We start from the raw sequence: 22,012 nt of genomic DNA on the forward strand, positions 1-22,012 counted from the left end.
TTAAAGCATCAATTAACTTTTTTTTAAGATTTATTTTATTTATATGAGTACACTGTGCTGTCTTCAAACACACCAGAAGAGGGCATCAGATCTCATTATAGATGGTTGTAAGCCACCATGTGGTTCCGGGGAATTGAACTCAGGACCTTTGGAAGAACAGCCACTGCTCTTTTAACAGCTGAGCCAACTCTCCAGCCCTATCAATTAACTCTTAAAGATATTATTGAAAGTGCTCCATGTCTTAGTTGTCCAAACATTCAACCAACATTTAATTTTCATGTAAAAATGAGCATATTCTTATTTGTATACAAATTTCCTTTTATATAAATTTAATATATGATAAAATTATATTTGTGTTGAAGAACTCTTTAAAAGTAATTTTGTCTGGAGTTAAGTAAAAAATTCTCTGGCAAAAAAGATCACAATTCTTAAGCTTTTGGCTAGGATTGAGTAGAGTGTCTGTTCTTACCAGTTTAATATCTGACACATCTTCTACATGAGGAAGGTTGGCAGTTGGATAGGAAGAGGGATGAGGAAGGGAAATGTGGGGGTGAGAATAATTAAACATCATTATTTAAAGTATGAAACTTTCAAACAAAAAAAATGAAGAAAAACACAAATGGTCACAAATTATAAACCTTTCTCTGTACTATTTTTGTTTATATAGGAACTTGTTCATTTTTCTTACATAATATATTAACATGCAGTTGTTTCTAATATGGTATTCCTCTAGAGTCTTGTTTTTTGAGACAAGGTTTCTCTGTGTAGCCATGGTTGTCTTGGAACTCACTCTGTAGACCAGACTGGCCTCAAACAAACTGGCCTCACAGAAACCACCTGCCTCTGTCACCCAAGTTCTAGGATTAAAGGTGTATACTCCCACTGCCCAACTCTATAGAATCTTTTTTACTTCATTAAGATCAGAAGTAAATTCTAAGTAATTTCTAAGTCAACTGATTTGGGCCTTTTTCTCAAGTATTTTATTTTGATAAATCATGTTGCTTTTGTAACCGTAGTTGATCTGGTACTTGCTATATAGGCTAGCCATTCTACTTCCTCTGCCTCTTAAGTGATTACAAACATTAGCCACCACACCCAATTTTACTTTCAAAACTGTCCTAAAATACTTGATCCCAAGAATGTGACTAAAATGCTCAGTCTTACTACTTCTAAGGGTGCTTACTATGCTATGGCTACAGAGAAAGGGTTTATAAGGATTCCTTCTCCCTACTTTAATTTTTTTATATATTTTATTTACGTGTATGTGCATGTGTTGTCATTCCATGGCACATGCTTCGAAGTCAGAGAACAACAGTTTGAGAGGTAGTTTCTTCTATCAGCTGTGTCCTGGGGCTCAAACTCACCAAACTCAGGTGATCAAGCTTGGTAGAAAGCAGTTTTACCCATTAATAATCTCACCAGCCTCTCCAACTTTGTATTGTAATATTTATCAGAATTCACTTACCTTAAATCAAGTTGCTAGAATAGGTTTATATTTTCCATTGCAATATTTTGTTACTTAGTCTCTTAATTCTGTTCTTGTATGCTAAGAAGAGATGATCATTGTTGAGTTATTTAACTGAACTATCAGCTACACTCACTCATGACTTACTTTTTTATTTATTTTTCAACAGAAAGAGTATGTTCTATGAATAACTGTACAATTGCCAAAAGAATTGGAAAAGGAAAAGATGCTACAGTCATCTTTGAGCACTTCAGGAAACCTGTCGATCCATTTGTTCAAGAAAATTGTCCGTGTAAAGTACTAAATTCAGAGATGAGTCCTTCCAGCTCAGATACTTCTAATTCTTACGGAAATGTACAAAATGGAAACAGTTCTGACAGACAGACAGAAAATTCATCAAGTCTTAGAGATGCTTCTCAAGTATACACACAAAATTCAGGTTTTTCTTTCATACCCACTGATAACACAGCAAGTGGTAATGGTGACCTGTTCAGTGTGACATATCTTAGAAGTATTTTAAGTAGTATTTCTGCTACATTTCCCTCTCATAACAATACTGGCTCAAGTACAGTTATTACTTCAAAACTCATTAAAGACCCAAGACTGATGAAGAGAGAACAGAGCATGAGAAACCAAAACAATACTGCAGGTTTGAGTGTTTTGTCTTTTGATAAGAGTTTGGGTCATGGTGATTCACAAATAAAGCTGACATGCGTACCAGCTAGTTCCATCTCTTCATCCAAAGTTCCTGCTGATCAAACCATTACTAGTTGCTTGGATGCCTCTTGCCTTAAATTCTCTACTGAAAGTTCACACCATCAGACTCATAATATCTGCTCAAAGGGCTATGATTGTATAGCATCCAGTAGAATTGCTGGTACAGAACAATTTAAAGAGCAACACAGTTCTTACTTTTCCAGTTCTTTATCAAATGCATTTTCAGATGTTGGGAAACGAAAATACAGTGAAGAACAGGTTCAGAGAGCTCAAATGAAAAGCAGTGTCCCAGTTTTAACAGCTCCAAGCAGTGAGCCACAGAACTCCTCTGAATCAGAAAATACTTGTAGCAACAACTCTCAGCGTCATTTCTCTCAAGAGTCACTGTCTCCTGATATAAACACTGTATGTAAGGTTGGTCACCAGATGTCTACAGTCTTCCCAGTTCAGAAGAAAGGAAACCTATGTGAATACATGCAAGATATGGGAATGATGAGAACCTTCATCATCCCAGAAGACAGCACTAAAGATGGAGTAAACAATACTTGGTGCAAAGAAACTGTTCTTACTAATGAAACTTTTAGTAGCCCAATTGATACTTCTAATACATTGTACCAGGAACAAAAAGAAGGAGGAAATCTTAATTCTTTAAGTGGAAATTGTGAAAAAATAGAAGTTACTCATAAGTTACAAATGCCCAAATCTCCCATGTCTTCCACAGGGGATAAAAATGAACTATATCATGCAGCATCAGAATTCGAGTTGTATCTTACTCCAAATATTGAGTGTCTTTCACAAAAGCATCCTCAACACTCTTTGGAGCATGAAGACAATATTAATACAAATTTTGCCATGACTCAAGGGCTAATAGGATTAAAAACAGTACAAAATAATCAGAACTTCGGTAACATTTTGTCTGATGCTTTCCAGGAAGCAAAACATGTTTCCCTGGCCAGTGAAAAGCTCATTGATAGAGTTATCTCATCTTCTGCCATTGACACATCTCTTGACAGTTCAGTTTGTAACATAATTGGAGAATATACATATGTCCCAAGGGAAAATGAAAATGGAGCTGTGTCACCATATAACCACAAAGAAGAAGCTGTTCATGTGCAGGATCACAGCCTGTCTTATGATGCAGAATTGAGCTGCGGTCTAAACTTGAAAATTAATTTGCAAGAACAGAGAGATGATGAAAATCTAGATGAGGCTAAAGAGAAACATAGTGCTGCTTTGTCTCCAGAACACAATACAGATAACATAAATGGAAGAGAGAATCAAGATTTTCATGCAAATGACCTTTTCACCAATATAGTTGAAATGAGGGAAATTAAGAGTAACACCAAAGTAGAAATTCTGAATTCTGAAGAATGTTTCACATTTAGCTCATTTGGGGGAAAGAACAGTAAACCAGCAGAAACAGCATCATCAGAGAGTGAAGCTGTAGAACAAAGGCATACACCAAATGATGGACTAAGCCCAGAGCACTTGGTGTCCACATTTCCAGAAATTGAAGGCGCTTCAGTATGTGTAGCCTCAAATACTACAAAACAAGTAGTTGGCACTACTGTCCTTAGAGTAAGCACAAGTCTTGGAGATCATCAAAAAGACCAGTTAAAAGAAACTTGTTCCTCTGAGAGTTCAGATTTGGGTTTAGTAAAACATATTTCTAAATGTGAAATTGATACTGATAAAGATAAATTACAAGACTTTCATCTGTTGGTAAATGAGAATTCAGCTCTTAAAACTGGATTGGGAAGTGAAATTGAGGTAGATCTTGAAGAACGTGGTAATGCTTCTGTATTTCAACAAAATATGCATAGCCAGGGAAATGATCTTTGTGAAGAATTTGAGTCTCTAAAGTCTCGGATTGATTGGGAAGGCCTATTTGGAAGCAGTTATGAGGAAATGGAGACCTCAAGTTTTGCAAAAAGGGAGGGTACTGATCAGCATCGATCTATAGAATGTAACTGTGTTTCTTTCTGCTCACAAGACAAAGGAGAGCTCCACAACCCAATTTTTCTCCCAGATCTACAAGTTACAATTACAAACTTACTTAGTCTAAGAATCTGTCCCACTGATGAATCTTTAGAGTTGAAAGATAATCTTTATAAACAGGTAACTGAATCTACAGAACCAGAAACAAATAAGGAAGGGAATGCTTCTGGATTTGGCATGTGCTCCCAACCTTCTGGAGAAAATTCAAGTTTTTCATGTGAAAATAAGTTTGGTAATTCAGTGCAAGAATCAGGAGATGCAAGCAAGTCTGGAAGTTTCCATTCTTCCAACTCAAGTCATACTACACATGTGGATCAAAGCAAGTCTGGAAGTTTACATCCTTCCAACTCAAGTCATACTACACATGTGGATCAAAGCAAGTCTGGAAGTTTGCATCCTTCCAACTCAAGTCATACTACACATGTGGATCAAGCATCTGGAAATCCAAACAATGACTCTCTGTCTACTGAGCCATCTAATGTCACAGTAGTGAATGATAAGAGTAAACGTCCCACAAAATCAAAACCTGACTTTAATGATACTGGAAAGAAAAAGGACATGCAATCAAGGAATAGCAAAAGAAACCTGCATGCATCTTCCAGACGTCAGAACATAGAAGATAAAGGCTTAAGGAAGCATGAAACTCGAGAGAAGAGGAGGAGGCCAGTGAGCCATGACTCATCTGACCGTTTTTCTTCCTTATCTCAAGGACGAATTAAAACATTTTCCCAGTCAGAGAGAAACATTAGGAATGTACTGAATATTCTAAATAGTGAAGCATCTTTGTGTAAAAGCAAACATCTGTCCAGAAAATTGAACAAAGCTGTTGTTCACTTAAAAAAAGCCCATAGAAGAGTTCATACATCTTTGCAGCTTATATCTAAAGTAGGACAAAAGAGGAAGGGCCCATTACCAAAAGCTTATGCAATAGTACGCAATAATTTCTGGGAAAGTTGTGATCATCAAGGTGATAGTTTGGTGTCTGAAAGAAGATATTCTAAGCACTTTTTGTCCAAAAGAAAATATGACAAGCAGGAAGATAAAAGATTTTTAAGATTTGATATTGAAGAGTCATTGGCCCCAGTATCAAAGCATAGATTGTATAGAACGAACAGAAAGAGGATTGCAGAATGCCTTTCTAGTGAAGTCATGTCTGGGCATGTTTCCAATAGTCTTACCACTTTCCATGTGAGAGAATTTTGTGATGAAGAACAACTTCCAGAATCACAGATACCTCTAGCTTATACATCCCAGAGTATAAGTCAGTCAGAATGCACTAATAGCATTGTGGGAAATGCAAGCTATTCTGAACGGGAGCATTTTTCTGAAACAAGTGGGACTATACTTGACCCAAAAGAAACACTAGCTGAAAAAGAATATCAGACACACACAGAGTTATGTAATAGTGACTCTGCAAAACTTGAAAACCATTCAACACATAGTATTAGGGATATAGCAAAAGAATATAATTCTGAAGATAAAACAGTTCTGTGTGAAAGCAATCCAGAGTATTTAAGTTTCATAAAAGACACAAATCGTAGTCCAGATAAAAGTTATGATACAACTTGTAAAGCTAACACTGACATACATATTTCAGTTTTAGACTCAAACAAAAAGCACATTTTAAGTGTTGATACTTATGAACAAGATAACTGTGTATCTGATGGTGCTAAAAATGGAGAATCAATTTTTCCTATAGAAAAGTGTACAGTTCCTATGGAGACCACATCAAGCATTCCTACGGAAAATATAGCAAGCAGAAGTTACACTATTCCTTCGGTCTCATCAATTCTAGTGACAGCTAGAGAAGAAGAATCTTCTGTAGGGGAAAATGAACTCTTTGATATAAATGAGAATGAGATGAATATTACTAAGCATTCTAAATTAGATCTAACATCAGTAATTGAAGAAAGTAAAATTTGTAAGAAAAATATGAAGAAACTGTCTTGCAATGATAGTTCTGTGCTCTTAAAAGAGAATGTAACAGGTCCTTCAAAAAGGTATATAGCAAAATACATTGAGGAAGAAAAAATTAGGAAAATTGAGCAAGCAGTTTACAAAAAAACTATTACTGAAGGATCCGCTATTGGTTTTAAGTACAAAAGTCAAAATAAGATCCTAAAAGAAGAATCATTTCATGTTAACAAGAAAATAATTACAAACAGCTTGACTGATTCTCATCTAAGCATTAAAAATTATACTGTAGACAAAAGTGCTTTGAAAGACATTCCTAATCAGCTTAAAGAAAGAAAGGAAGCAGGGCAAATTAAAGTTAGTAACTTTCATTCTGACTGTCTCTCTAAGCCAGCCATTGCAGAAACTAATCATAGGCCTGTTTTAAATGGGAACTCTAAAGTTGCTGCTCTTCAGAAGGAATTAAAAGAACATCACTCACCTAATTACACATCTCATGTAACAGAACTGTCTCAAATTTTACAGAGAGCAGATGAAGCAGCATCTCTACAGATTTTAGAGGAAGAGACTAAGCTTTGTGAAAATATCCTCCCTTTATTTGTTGAAGCTTTTGAAAGACAGCAAGAATGTTCAGTTGACCAAATCCTGATTTCAAGAAAACTGTTGGTAGAACAGAACTTGTGGAATAACTGTAGACTTACATTGAAACCATGTGCTGTTGATACTTGGGTAGAACTTCAAATGGCAATAGAAACTATTCAGTTTATTGAAAACAAAAAAAGATTCTTAGAAGGTAAACCAACATTCCGAAGCTTGCTTTGGTATGATGAGAGCTTGTACAGTGAACTGCTTCGCAGGCCACGTGGATATCAGCTGCAGTCCAATTTCTATCCTGGTTTTCAAGGACGACTAAAATACAATGCATTCTGTGAGTTACAGAATTATCATAATCAGTTAGTTGAATTCTTAACAGAAACAAAGAAAGAAAATAATTCATATTACGCATTCTTAAAATATAAACGGCAAATTAATGAATGTGAAGCCATAATGAAGCACTATTCTGATTGCTTTGACTTTTGTCTTTCTGTTCCATTTGCCTGTGGAGTTAACTTTGGAGATAGTTTAGGAGACCTGGAAACCTTGAGAAAAAGCACTCTGAAGCTGATCAGTGTACCTGGGGGCTCTCCTAAAGTCCATTCCTATCCAGGAAAGAAAGATCATTTGTGGATCATTGTAGAAATAGTCTCTTCAAAGGTTAGTTTTATCAAAAGCAGTGAAGAAGTAAGTATCAAAATCTCTCTTTATGGTCTGGAGCATATATATTTCGATGCTGCAAAAAGTCTTGTATGGAAAGAAAAAAACTGCTCTTTACCCAAAAGACATTCAGAAAAGAATAAAGAAATGGAGGAAATAAATGAGAGTGCTTTTTCTAAGTTGAAGAAGATCTATGGTGTCTTGTCTAAAGGTTTAAACAATGAACCCACTAGTGTCAGGCTTAAAGAAGATGCTATGACTGCTTCCAAACAATCAGCTCTAAGTAGCATACCAAACTGTAGTCTGAACAAAGCTTGGCTTTCATATCCAGATATTTCTTGTGTTGGTGAGGTACTGGATCAAGCTAAATCTGCAGACCTAGAGAAGTTACAGGACCTCATTCTCAGGTGTACAGATCACTTAGAAATTTTAAAAAAATACTTTCAGATACTGCAAGAAGATAACATAGATAATATTTTTATCATGGAAGAAAATGTTTTGGATATGCTAAACAACCACAACCTTGGAGCTGTCATTTTAAAGCCCGAAGCTATTGAGATTTATATTGAAATTGTCATGATCTCAGAAACAATTCACTACCTTAAAAATGTAATAGCAAAGAAACTGCACAACCAGAGGTTCCGAGGTATGCTCTGGTTCGATTGGTCTCTTCTCCCTGACCTTATTGGCTGCCAAGAAGAAGTGGTTTCCTTTTCCGTTGGTGACACCCAAGCACGTTGCCTTTGGAAACTGATAGAGACTGCGATTTGTGTCCTTAAGAAAGAGCTGGCTGTTATCTATGAATACGGTGAAGCTTCTAACTGTTCCTATGCTTTACATTTATTCTACAGAGAACTTAAGGAACTTACGGGCATTAGGAGGCTTCTGAATAACTCTAAGTATTCAGTTTCCACATATATTGACTTGGTGCCACATACTGCATCAGTAAATTTTGGAAACACTGTGGCAGAATTAGAACATAACTACAAGCAGTTTTTTCTATTACTCAAAAATGTAATGTCAGTCCCTCAGAAAGATTTTGGAAAAATGGTTCATATTATAAAAGTTATGAAGACAATTGAACATATGAAGGTGCTAAGTGCTAAAGATACTAAGTTGTCCACTCATCTTCTCTTTCTCCAAATGCTGCGCAACAGAAGGAACACTTTACAACAAAATAGACAAGAAAAGGAGGAGACACCCTTTACAGAGCCTGGGGAGGCCAGCAGTCAACCTGGGGTTTCTCAGCAGACACCTCCAGGTGCAGAGTGCACAGTAAAAACCATTTCAGGTTCCTCTAAAAAGCGACCTATGACTGCAGACACATGTGAAGTCTCTCAGGGAAAAGGAAATACAGACACTGTTTCCAGTTGGAAGAAGCAAAAGGTACAAATGTTTTAAAATCAGTCTTGCAATATTCATGAAAGCAAGCATTCTCTAACCAGAAAAGTAATTTACAGAATAGAACAATTGATGTTTTCAATTCAGCCTGCTAACTCTTAGTATTAGATTAAATGACTCATTATTTATAGACTTGTGTGATTAAGGAACCTTACAAATACATACTTTTCAGCTTTTTTTTAAGAATTATTTATTTTATTTATTTACTTATTTTATGTGTATGAGTACACTGTAGCTGTACAGATGGCCGAGAGCCATCATGTGGCTGCTGGGAATTGAACTCGGGAAGGCCCCACTCGCCCCAGTCAGCTCCCCTCAACGTAATACACTGTAGCTGTCTTCAGACACACCAGAAGAGGGTGTCAGATCTCATTAAAGGTGGTTGTGAGCCTCCATGTGGTTGCTGGGATCCAAACTCTTCGGAAGAGCAGTCGGTGCTCTTACCCACTGAGCCATCTCTCCAGCACCCACTTTTCAGCTTTTTAATTTAGAAAATATTTCATGAAAGAATAAATTTTGATAGTTAATAAGGGGGACAAGTTCATTATTGTAAATGTGACCAATATTATTTCTTGGGTGGCTTCTTTGGCCAATATACTGAACATTAAAAACTGGCTGAATTCTGTTATAATTACAGGACTAATGAATAAACTCCTTATTTATGTTTATAGTATTAAAATTTGAACCCACACTCTGTGTATGCTGGGCAAGTGGTCTATCCCTAGAACTGTGCTTCCAGATGACTTAAGTTGATGCCAAGAAGAATGAAACAAAACTTACAGGAGGTTGTTTCAGACCTGAGAGGGTAGCACAGACCTTAGCAGGCTCCAGGTCCATGACTTAAATATAGGCCTACATAAGGAATTTAAACTTTACCTTTTCCTTTCATTTCTGAAGCATAATGTCTTGTGAAATATGTTAGTTATAGGGATTTTATTTATTTTGGTGATTTAAATGGTAATGGAATTCTTAGTATAGCTAAAAGTGGTAAATCAGCCAAGCCTAGAAAATGTTGCTGTATTTTCGTGGAAGAATGGAAAATGCAGGTTGGTTGATAGTGCTAATCCAAAATACTTATGAGTACAAATGTTTAAGATTTTGACAATTTCCAGATTTAATTATACTTGTGCGTGTGTGTGTGTGTGTGTGTGTGTGTGTGTGTGTGTATATATATATATATATATATATATATGGAGAAAGAATGTGTATTAGATAGATGTCTTGGGAATGGGACCAAAGTCTAGATATGAAATACATTTATGTTTCATTCACAATGCCCAAAAGTAATTTTAATTTCTACATGGAGCAAAAGGTTCCTTGAAACTGTCCCGCAGTTTCACAAACCGGGTTCTCTTAACCGAAGGGAGAAAGGGGACCTGAAACACAGAGTTGGAGAACAAAAGGATGCAAAGCCAAGTTGAGGGGTTTCAATCAAGGCTTGCTACTTTACTTTTAGGGTTCAGCATTTATATGTATACAAGAAAGCCAAACTGGATCTCTAGGTTACAATGATATTTGCATAACATAAGCAGTGCAGGAAGAGTCAGGACGAGTCCAAACAGAGTCAAAGGGGGAAGCCGGACTGCCGGGCATGCCCGCTTGGGTGGAGGTCAACAGCAGATGTCCCCACGGTCAGTTGTCTTCATTCAACAGTGTCCTCAGCCAGCGGACATGCCAGCCAGCAAGCATACCTTCCTATGGAATCCTAGAAGACCTTTGTTTAGGCACAGCAGGCATGAGTCTCCAGTTGTAAGCTCTGAAGTCCTGGAGTTGAGGCATGGGGGAGGAACCCAGCAGTTCCTGATATAAACATTTCCACAGCTCTGTGTCATAGCTCAGAGCACTGCAATTTGTAGGCTTTGGGTCTAGGGCTTGGAGATAATGCCTAGAGAATTTAAAGTATTTGGGCAAAAAAAAAAAAAAGTTACAAATGTATGTTTTTAAAGCAGTTGCTGTAAACCTGTGATATACTGTAAGTCTGGCAGAGTCACTGTTTTGAATGAGTGAATAGATTGATGTTATAGTATAGCTTGTCGTCACTAATGTAAAACTTCAGTTTTTATTTTTCTATTATATTATTATATTTTAATTTATTTTATTTTTTCTCTTATTTAGGTTACCATGAAAGATGTTGGAAACAGACAGACAGTATCCAAACATCCAAGGTAGGAGTTGCCACCAATCCTCTTAGCATAAAAACTAAGTGAATATGAGCGACTAAAAAAGAAAAGTAAAGGAATTTGTAGTTATATATAAACTATTAAATCAGAAATGTAGCTTAGAAGACCGTGTAAGAGCTGAGGAAGATTGTTAATGAGGATCATTGTAAGGCCTAATGATCTTGAGCTTCACTCGAAGTATTGAGAGCAAATGCCATATAAGCTGGAGCTTATAAAAGGATGACTGTTGTCTTAGTCAGGGTGTCTATTCCTGCACAAACATCTTGACCAAGAAGTAAGTTGGGGAGGAAAGGGTTTATTGAGCTTATTTCCACATTGCTGTTTATCGCCAAGGAAGTCTGGACTGGAACTCAAGCAGGTCAGGAAGCAGGAGCTGATGCAGAGGCCATGGAGGGATGGATATTCTTTACTGGCTTGCTTCTCCTGGCTTGCTCAGCCTGCTCTCTTATAGAACCCAAGACTTCCAGCCTAGGGATGGCACCACCCACAAGGGGCCCTACCCCCTTGATCACTAATTGAGAAAATGCTCCACAGCTGGGTCTCATGGAGGCACTTCCCCAACTGAAGCTCCCTTCTCTGTGATAACTCCAGCCTGTGTCAAGTTGACACACAAAACCAGCCAGTACAATTGTTAAATCAAAGAAAAATTTATATTTACAGGCATTGCTTAACATACTAAGCAAAATTGTCTTATATCGGTGGGGCATTACTAAAAATGATGTGTATTTCACAGACATAATACAAATGTTCTATTTCATAGAAGGATGTTTTAACAGTGTAAAGTAGGAAAAATACAGTCTCAAAGAATATGGTCTCAAAGACTTTCTTTTTTGTTTTTTGTTTTTTGTTTTTCGAGACAGGGTTTCTCTTTGTAGCCTTGGCTGTCCTGGAACTCACTCTGTAGACCAGGCTGGCCTCGAACTCAGAAATTCTCCTGCCTCTGCCTCCCAAGTGCTGGGATTAAAGCCGTGCGCCACCACTGCCCGGCAAAGACTTTGTCTAAACTGAATAAGTTAACTTAAAAAGTTGACTACATTGCTTACATTTTTATCATTTTGTGCTAGATCATTCACCTATGTAAAATTTTGGATTTCTGACTACCCATTTTTTTCATTTTACAAAGGATAATAAGTAACAAAATGTAAAAAGGAAGAACTAATAGCTTTATTTATTGATTTTCCTTTTTTAAAGTAATACATTTCTAGAATTCTTTCCATAGCATATATGACTGAACTTTTTTAAGATTTATTTATTTATGTATATGAGTATACACTGTAGCTGTGCAGATAGTCATGAGCCTTCATCTGGTTGTTGGGAATTGACTTTAGGAGATCTGTTGGCTCCAGTAACCCCACTCGCTCAGTCCCTGCTTACTCCGGCCCAAAGATTTATTTATTACTATAAATAAGTACACTGCAGCTGTCTTCAAGTGTACCAGAAGAGGGAGTCAGATTTCATTACAGGTAGTTGTGAGCCACCATGTAGTTGCTGAGATTTGAACTCAGGACCTTCGGAAGAGCAGTCGGTGCTCTTTCCCGCTGAGCCACCTTACCTGCCTGACTCTGAATTATTATAAAAAGGCATATAAAAACACAAAGTACCAGTGGTGGCGCACACCTTTAATCCCAGCACTTAGGAGGCAGAGGCAGGTGGATTTCTGAGTTCGAGGCTAGCCTGGTCTACAGAGTGAGTTCCAGGACAGCCAGAGCTATACAGAGAAACCCTGTCTCAAAAAACCAAAAGAAAAAAAACCAAAAAACACAAAGTGCTAGAGGGTAACATACACCAGCATAATAGTCTTAGGTTTGATAACTTAAGTATTTGTTGCTTAAAGAATTAAACTGTCTGCTACAAGATTGATACAGAAGATTAACTTGACAAATTAATATCCTCTGAAGGTACAGAGGTCATCTAGGCAGCTGTGAGTCTACACAGAAAGTCATCACTGGAAATAAGATAGACAAGTTACCTGTTCTGGAAACTCAGTATATATAGTATTAGATGACACATGGGTTGTTATGAAAATGCCTTTTTAGGTTATATTGGTTAAAACATGGACCTTTGAGCTGGGCATGGTGGCACACACCTTTAATCCTGGCACTTGGAAGGAAGAAGCAGGCTCTGTCAGCACCCACCAGAAGAGGGCATCAGATCTCATTACAGGTGGTTGTGAGCTACCATGTGGTTGCTGGGATTTGAACTCAAGACTTATGGAAGAGCTGTCAGTGCTCTTACCTGCTGAGCCATCTCAGCAGCCCTATACTGAACTTTGGAATAATGATAGTTTCCTAATTTTAGAGGCTTTTATTAGAAGATTTTCAAATAACTCAGCCTTCTAACACAGTATCGAAAGTGTTTTGAAATGTGGAGTATATCATCTTCAACAAGAACCATATCCTCAAACCCAGGGAGTAAAGCTGAAATGTTTTACTTGTATACTCCCAGTAAAGTGAGAAGATGTCAGTCTTATGAATTCTTACACTAAATAAAACTTTCAAATGTTTATCCATTAAAATGTTGTGATTGTATCTTTAAAGTTGTTTGTATTTACATTGCACCCCATAGCACTACAGGATCTCCTCCCAAGGATGAAAACAAAATCGGATCAAATTCCTCTTACAGTCTGAAAAGCATCTCTGCATCTCCAGAAGTGGTCAAAAGACAGAGCTCAGAACCTGGCTCAGTGTCACCTGCTGAAAGTGTACAGGACACTTGGACTCCAAAGTCAGAGAACAAAGTAGAGCCAACAGACAGCTCATCTGATGCTTTAGTGACTCTCCCTGAACAGCAGGAAAACTCAAATGACATAGACAAGAGAAATGGGAACTTTAGTGCTGCTGAAAGAAATGATAAGGAAGGCTGTCGTTTAATAACTTGTGACCAGAAGGATGTAGATGCCTCCTGCTTACCTGACCACACACCTGCACAGAAGTCCCATAACACCCCTGTGGATCGTACACAGACCTCGCCTTCAAATCTAACAGTAGGAAATGATGACCCTCTTGTACCTGATGCAACTATGCTCACAGTGTCTGCTTCCCAGTCTGTGAAGGACATTCATAGCAGTCTTGAAATGAGTGGAACAGACTTTCAACATGAAAATAACAAAGTACTAGATGTGTCTACTGAAGATTGTACATGCACCAGCTCTCCGGAACCTGTGTTTATCCAGGACAAAATTCCTGTCCTGAAAGTAGATAAAATGCAGCCTATAAAAAGTGAATCACCAGAAAAGTATATGACAGATGCACCAAATCCCAGTACTGCACCATTTAGCTCATATGGGAACTCAGCCCTTCATGTGAATGGAAAAGTACAGCAGGCTCGCTCTGAACAGAATCCAGAAGTCCTGACTCAGAAAGTTGGCCCATCCAGGAATAACCCTCCACAGTCTGCATGTTCTCCAGTATATGATTCTTCTGCACATTCATATGGAACTTCATATCCATACTACTCTTGGTGTTTTTATCAGTACAGCAGCAGCAGTAGTACTGCTGTTACTCACACATACCAAGGGATGGCATCATATGAGGTACAGCGACCTCCTCCTCCAATGTTGACTGCAGTTGCAAATACTGTCCAGAGCACACATTTCAGTAGTTCATACTCTGAACATTATAGTTACTTTGCTGGACAGCCACAAGCAAATTCCTTTATACCAGGAAGTGGGTATTTTCCATCTCAAACACCTATTTCTTACAATTACCAACAACCAGTTTATTCACAGTTTGCTTCTCGTCAACCAGTCCCACAGCCTGTGTATCCTTATCCGCCTAACCCAGGTGTGCTTCAGCAGGTTCCTTGGACTTACGGTGAGTTGCAAGTTCCAGTCAATGATTTATTTTTATTTTGGGCTTTATATTTATGTAAAGGAATTTGCAAATGATGAGACATATAGCTGTTTTCTTTGTAGACTTGTAGAATTGCTCCTATACTGAGCAAAGTAGAATTTTAAGTTGTAAATCCAGTGTCAGAAAACAAAAGAAAATTGATGTTACTAATACACCTTTCAATAACTGTCTTTAGGGAGGAGCTAAATGAATTACAGTGAAATTCATGCAGTAATGAAATCATTAAAACTTGTCATACAAGTTTTTAATGATATAACAATCTTTTATAACTAACCTCACATGAGAAAAAAATAGCAAAAAAATTAAACCACACCTACATTTCCAGTCATCCACTCTCCAGTAGCAATCGCAAGGTATGTAGAAAGTCTTTTTCTGCAAAATCTGGATTTTCTATTATGAAGCTTCATTTTGATAAATGGAGAAAAAAAGTAAAGTACAAAGATGGGAAAAGGAAAATCCATCAGTTATTTAAATCAACCTTTTCCTTCTCTCAATTCTAATTCCTATAAGTGTGAATGCCTTATCTGAAAGTTAGTAGTTTAAAAACTTGATAATTTGCCTCTTAACTGATTTTTTCTCTGTAAAGCACCTAGTTGTAAAATACCACATTAAAGTCAGGCAATAGTGGCACACACCTTTAATCCCAGTACTATGCAGGCCAGACTAATCTAAGGAGTAAATTCCAGGATAGTCAAAGCTGTGCTGATAAGCCCTGTCATCGAAAGAAAGCAGCAAAAATCACATTAAAGCCAAGTTGGGAGGAAGGGTTTCCTTTGGCTCACAGTTTATAGAGCACAGCACACTGACTGTGAAAGGGAGATGTGGGGGGCCGGGGGGGGGCTCACTGTGCACGGGTAGGGGCGGAGAGAGAGAGAGAGAGGGAGAGAGAGAGAGAGAGAGTCTCAGCAAAAGTTAAATTACTCTGCTGAAACTAGTTACACAAAGCACCCAAATAAATATTCTTTTACCAGAGACAGAATATCCTCCAAACTAAAAAGTCATCATTTCTATCTTAGAGAAACACAAGCACATTTTTTTTAAGCATTTGTTTTCAACCCCTTACGAATCCTGAAAATGATTAAGTATAAAAGCTTATATGAGGTATTATTTGTCTCAGTTGGAATGGAAATATGTTGAATAATTCTGTTCTTCACCCCACCCTCCACTGGTTGGGAACCCAGCACCTTAAATATCCTTAGAAGGGTTCTTTCCCTGAGGTATATGCCAACCCAATTTAATTCTCTTTATCATTTAGAAACTTCAGCCAGGAATGATGATGCCTGTAGTCTGAGTACTTGGGAGGTGGGGGCAGAAGAGTCAGAATTTCTGGGTCAGATTTGGCTATATAGAGAGTTTGAAGCCTACCTTGGCCACGTGAAACTCTCTTGAGAAAGGGGAAGGAAGATGAGAGAGAGAAACCTGACCGTGTAAGCACCACTACATTAGACTTAATTCTGACTGACTAATTCTAAATTACAGAAATCTTAAGAACCCAAGCAGGTTACAGACCACTGCACACATACAAGACCATATTGGAATCCTTAGAGCTAGCAACCAATAGCAGTCTTTCCACCAGAGACCTCTTGGCACCAAAGCTCCAGAAGGAGTACAGCATTTCTACAGTGGCATCATTGTCAGGTAGAGGTCAGGAGAATCTTCTAGCATTTGTTTTGAAGCAGTTGCTGTTGTGCTGAACAGTGTTCCTGGTACAGCAGTGATTCTGTTTATATTCTTCTCTAACATATAATGCTAGCTGTATGAGGTGGTAGACAATCTAGGTACCTTTTCCTTTCCTCCCTGCCCCAGCTAATAAGGTTGGACAGGACACAGTAGTTTGCCTGAGAAGAAGAAGAAGTCTAGAGGGGAGGAGAGGGTGGAAGTACTACTGTGCTTTTCTTTTCTGGTTGATGTCATCCATCAGTGGTGCCTTCAGATCAACACCAAACAATAGATATGGCAGATTCACAATGTCAAACAAATGTCAAACCATTGTGCCAGTAAGAAAAGGTCACCTTCAGGATCAAGCCCAGCTGTGACTCAGAAATCTCATTTATTGTTTTCTTGGTCCAATTGAAAAAGAAAAGAAAGAAATTAGTAATCAGAAATCATGCTTAAAAAGTGGGAGACAGTGGCAGTATACAAGCTCATTTTTTAGTTGTCAGAATAACAATGCACAGAAGTCACCAGCATGGTGAGTGCATACTGAAAAGATTCAAACTTCTCCTTGGCACCTTTATTGCTTACGATGCTTGTGTTTTACACCAAAAAAATGAAACTACAGGAAAAATACTTGAAACTTGTGTGCCAAACATAGTGTGTCCTTTATGTTTACTTCTCACAAATACCCAGATACAGATGAGGAAAATACCACCCAGAGATCTTAAGTAGCCTCCCCAGGGTCTTTCCTGATGAATGAATGACCTTTGGCTTTAACTTAATCTAAGACTCTTTGGAGAGACAGGCAGATTTCTGAGTTCAAGGCCAGCCTGGTCTACAGAGTGAGTTCCAGGACAGCCAGGGATATACAGAGAAACCCTGTCTTAAAAAACTCTTTCTGCTATACTACTACTTAACCTCTAATCTTTGTTTTGTTTCCTTCTAGCTCCATGGCAACAGAATCCATTTCCTCGAAGGCATTAAAAGTAAATCTCTTCATACTGAAATAAATGCAACTTAAGTTTTCTCAAGTATTTTTTGCCTACGTGTTTTTTTTACGCCTGCGTATTTTCTTACTTTAGTATTTGATCATTTTAAATGTAAGTGTAGGATATAATTCTTATGTAATTAGAGTAGTGTATCACATAACATACTAGGAAATTCATTTTTAACATTGGAAATAAGCAAAATTACTTCCATGCAGTTATAAAGTGGCTTGTTTCAATATTCAATATTACCAGCATTGAGCAGCATTGGCAGAAATCTTTTTTTTTTTTTTTTTTTTTTTTTTTTTTTGCTTGTCAAGAGCCGTTTACTTGGTTGAGGAGAGCATATTTAAAGCAAAAATCTTGGAGGGAGGGGGAGAAGGAGGAGGGAGATGGAAGGTTACAAAATCTTCTGGGGTTGAGCTCCAGGGTGACAGGTGAGGAGGGGGTGGATTTCCGTGAATGTTCTTTTTCTCAGGGCCAAGCTCTGGATCCTTGTGATTGTCAGGCAGGATGTTAATCTCAGGGTTCTCAATAAGCTGGGGCAGGATGTTTATCTCAAGGCTCGCATGGTTCCCAATAGTGGCACATGTCTTTAATCCCAGGACAGTTTGGCATTCTGCCTTCTATTGGGGGCTCCTTGCTTGACAAAATCTCCAGGCGCTCCAGATGACTGAATATTTGCTCTATGCTTGCTTGGATTTCATTTTCTACTAAGTGCACAGACTGCTTGTCTGCCCTCTCCAGGCGTCCCATGTGAGACTGGATCTCCTGGACCTGCTTGTGCGTTTGTTGGTATAGTGGCTCCATGACGCCGGCCTACCGGCCTGCAGCTTCCGGCAGAAATCTTTAAAACCAGGATTTGTTTCTGTTTTCAGTGCACTATGCTTTACCATTTTATTGAGCTTAAAAGGAATAGAAATGTTTTGTTCAATCATTAGTTACCAGTTATTTGGTAATTCTGATGCTCTATTTATAGAATTTATAATCAGTCCTACACCAGGCAGCCACATTGTGGTGAGCTCTTTTATATATATCACTTTTACTCAAAAAGTTTATAAACAAAGAAATAGCTTATATATTTTCACTGTTTACTTAAGGTGAAGTTAGAACTCAGACATTTTTCCAAAAGACACCGTCTCCTCAATATTCTTGAATATTTGAATAGTGGTTCTAATTTTTTTAACACTTCATCTGTTTACTCTTAATTTAGCCCATATTGAAGTGATTGGAATAATTCTGCAGTAAATTTAATGTTCTAGGTATTTTCCTCTCCACATTGTGATATTTTGCTTAGTAGTAATCATTATGACCAAACAAGATAGAGAACCTAGTAGTCTACACTTACATTTACTCTACTCCAGCAACCATTTCTGTGCTGTCCCCAGTAAGGAAAAGCCTTCAACGCTGAGGAAACCCTTGTCACCTTGTAGTTTGCCCTGCTATACAAAATGCTAAACCAATATATGTAGCAGTTCCCATGTTCCTTCAAACTTTTTGGTAAACTTTGTATTACACAAGCCTCCAAAGATCATGTATGATCTTTGCTGTATAGATGGTTGTGAGCCTTCATGTGGTTGTTGGGAATTGAATTTTTAGGACCTCTGCTCACTTTGGTAAACCCTGCTTGCTCAGGTCAACCTGCTCGCTCAGTCCCTGCTTGCTCCAGACCAAAGATTTATTTATTACTATAAGTACACTATAGTTGACTTCAGACACACCAGAAGAGGGCGTCAGATTTCATTAGGAGTGGTTGTGAGCCACCATATGGGATTTGAGCTCAAACCTTCAGAAGAGCAGTCAGTGCTCTTACCTGCTGAGCCATCTGCCAAACTTTGATCCTTGTTTGATAAAGACTAACTCAAGTTTAAATTCACAAAGACTCTGAGACTCCCTGAGAAAAAGCCTCTGTAGGGGCATTAAGCCAATAGGATGGGAGTTGTGTCAACATGCAAACTTCAAAGAACACTGTCAGGACAGAACTATAACTGCAAGAGGGGGGAATCTGAAAGGGTGACAGGAACTGCAGTAAAGTAACATTTTCATAGCTGTTCTGTTTTAAAACAGTGTCAGAACCAGAAGTCATGACCATAGGTGAAAGCCATACTTTAGCTGTTAATCAAGAGATAACTTTTCCCAGTCCATGTATATCTAGCTTTGATAAAATGATTGTGACATTTATTATTAGAAACACCTCTGTTAGTTGAGTGTGGTGACACTTAATCCCAGCTCTTGAGAGTTGGAGGCATTTGGATCACAAAGGTCCAGACCATCCATAACTGCTAACGTGCAAAGGCTAGCCTGCAGTACATTAAGTCCTGTCTCAGAAATTTGTTAGGTAAGCCAAAAGCAAATACTCCAGTTAAATATTCCTTTAAACAGTTTGCAGATTCTATTAATACTATCTTTGTGAAAGTTTTGTTGATTTTAATTTCTCAAAAAAAAAAAAAAAAGGTGGCTGGCGAGATGGCTCAGCAGGTAAGAGCGCTGACTGCTCTTCCGAAGGTTTGAGTTCAAATCCCACTCAGGAAGGACTAGGAGGACGTTTAAGGCCATCCTCAGCTTCGTAACAAATTTGAGGCCAGCCTGAGGTAATAAAAACCTGTCTGGGAAAGGAAAAAAATGCCTAAATACTGAGTTACATTTGAAAATTGGAGGTGGTTGGTTTTTTTTTTAATTAAATATGATGTCTTTATTCTAAAAGTGAAAAGTAGAACAAACTAAAATTGCCTTAAAAATTATAAGCAAAGAAATGAAAAATGACCTGTTTATGAATACCATTTTGGAACATGAACTATCTGAATAAACTGGTTTCTTCTGATGTAGTATTTCTTTAAAAATATGAATGGCTCCTGCTTTAAACATAACTCACTACATGGAGGAGAAAACAAAAACTAAAAGGAACTTGTAGGTAAGTAAATAATAAAATGCAACTTCTCCCACTGCCTGTGCCTGCCCCCTCAGGCTTTTTTTCCCCAACACCACTCGGCTTTAAAATGCTGCATTATTGCCTGGAGTTTCATAGTTAAAGACCCTGCTGTTATACAACACACATTTCACTCAAGAAAGACAGTTTAAATTTTTCACATTGGGGAGAAGTGATAAGTTGGAAAAAGTAACTAATGCCCAAGTAATGGACTAGAACGTTACTGGATTATCCATCAGCTGAGATGCTCAGGGAGGGCCCCTTTGAGGAAGTAATTTAATTAACCACCTGTCAATTTAGCCAAATGTAAGACTCTGACTCCATTTTCCCAATGAGAAGATTCCTCTAAAATAGTATAGTCAGACTGACAGATAAATATGAGATAGCTAAGTGTAGTCATATATTACATAAAAATATTTTAGCTCGTGCTGTATAATACTTTCGTTTAGTGTGTATCTGGTGTCTTTGATACCAATGTCTTGGGATCATTAGAGCCTTTGAGCTTTCATATTTGTGTTTTATATGTAATCCTTGCTTCTCAGTTTTACAAAGACATGCTTTGTCAAATTTATGTACACATCCAATACTGTTAAATGATATAATTTCAAGCTCATGTGTTTTCCATGACATTACTTAGTATGATATGACTTAAGACCTGAAAACAAGAGGAAAGGTTCATACTCCTTCCAGTGAAATAATTGGAGTGTGTGAATAATTTGGCCATAATTCGGCTATATAAGATGTTTAAAGTGTTTTTATAATGAAGAGTTTTACTTTAGTTCAAACAATAATACTAATTGAATAATGTAAATTCCTGGTGTGTTGTGGCTTTGAATATAGAACTGTGATTGGGAACAGTAATGCAATATGATTGCTAATACCAGCAATTGGGGAAACCAACGAAGGAGATTAACAAGGTAGAGCCAAACTGGACTACAGAGACCATTGTATCCACTAGTGGTATAGGACCATACGTTCTTAATAGAATTTTAAGAGCAATGACTACAGAGAGAATCCTAGTTAATTGTTTACTGATAAAAACTGGTGATTGCTAACACGTGGATACAAAATGTTTCTGAGGATATAACTTCAAATTTTGGTATATAAATTCTGTTTATTATTATTGCTGTGGGCAGAGGTTCTTGTACTCACAGAGGACTACTAAGAGAACCAGGAATATTAATCCCACAGGCATGCCTTCTGCTCACCCCGAGTCAAATGCCTGTGTCAGTTTCCAGAAAGTTGAGAGTGGAGGTCGTTAACTACCTGGTGACCTTTTTGCTATGTGAGGAGACCTCACCTTCCCTCCAGGTTTTCATTCTTACCTCTTGTGTTTCACTTCCCCATGAGGTCTTCAAGGACTCTTGTATTACCATCCTAATTTTTTATTTTAAACCAAAAAGTTTATTACTTTATAAGAGGACTCCCCTGGACTATCCCGTGGAACATTCATCCCAATGCTGCCTTCAAATGTCACAGAAAACTACCTTCAGATTTTTAACTCATTTATAGTCTATTCATTTGTTACATAACTTGACAGTATTTAAAAGTAAATACAAATAACCTGTCTTGCTCTTTAGTAGTCAACTGAATGTGGTTCTTTAATCTCTTAATTAGCACTAAAAGTATTCTTTTTTTGTTGGTGAGTACAACAATCAGTCTTC

The 22,012-nt window shown here is 37.7% G+C and overlaps 1 protein-coding gene across 3 annotated transcripts in view; it reads left to right on the forward strand.

Moving 5' to 3' along the window:
• The window catches only part of Tex15 (testis expressed 15, meiosis and synapsis associated), a 61,634-nt gene extending 44,164 nt beyond the window's left edge, over positions 1-17,470 (forward strand). For all 3 annotated transcript variants that reach the window (XM_031339510.1, XM_031339512.1, XM_031339511.1), the window contains 4 exons: positions 1,635-8,734; positions 10,865-10,914; positions 13,495-14,741; positions 17,383-17,470. In XM_031339510.1, coding sequence (XP_031195370.1) covers positions 1,635-8,734; positions 10,865-10,914; positions 13,495-14,741; positions 17,383-17,420 — 8,435 coding nt within the window. In that variant the 3' untranslated portion in view covers positions 17,421-17,470. The remainder of the gene's footprint in view (positions 1-1,634; positions 8,735-10,864; positions 10,915-13,494; positions 14,742-17,382) is intronic.
• The last annotated feature ends 4,542 nt before the right edge of the window (positions 17,471-22,012 follow it).

The sequence above is a fragment of the Mastomys coucha genome, unplaced genomic scaffold (genome assembly GCF_008632895.1).
Source record: "Mastomys coucha isolate ucsf_1 unplaced genomic scaffold, UCSF_Mcou_1 pScaffold22, whole genome shotgun sequence".
In the NCBI taxonomy this organism is placed as follows: domain Eukaryota; kingdom Metazoa; phylum Chordata; class Mammalia; order Rodentia; family Muridae; genus Mastomys; species Mastomys coucha.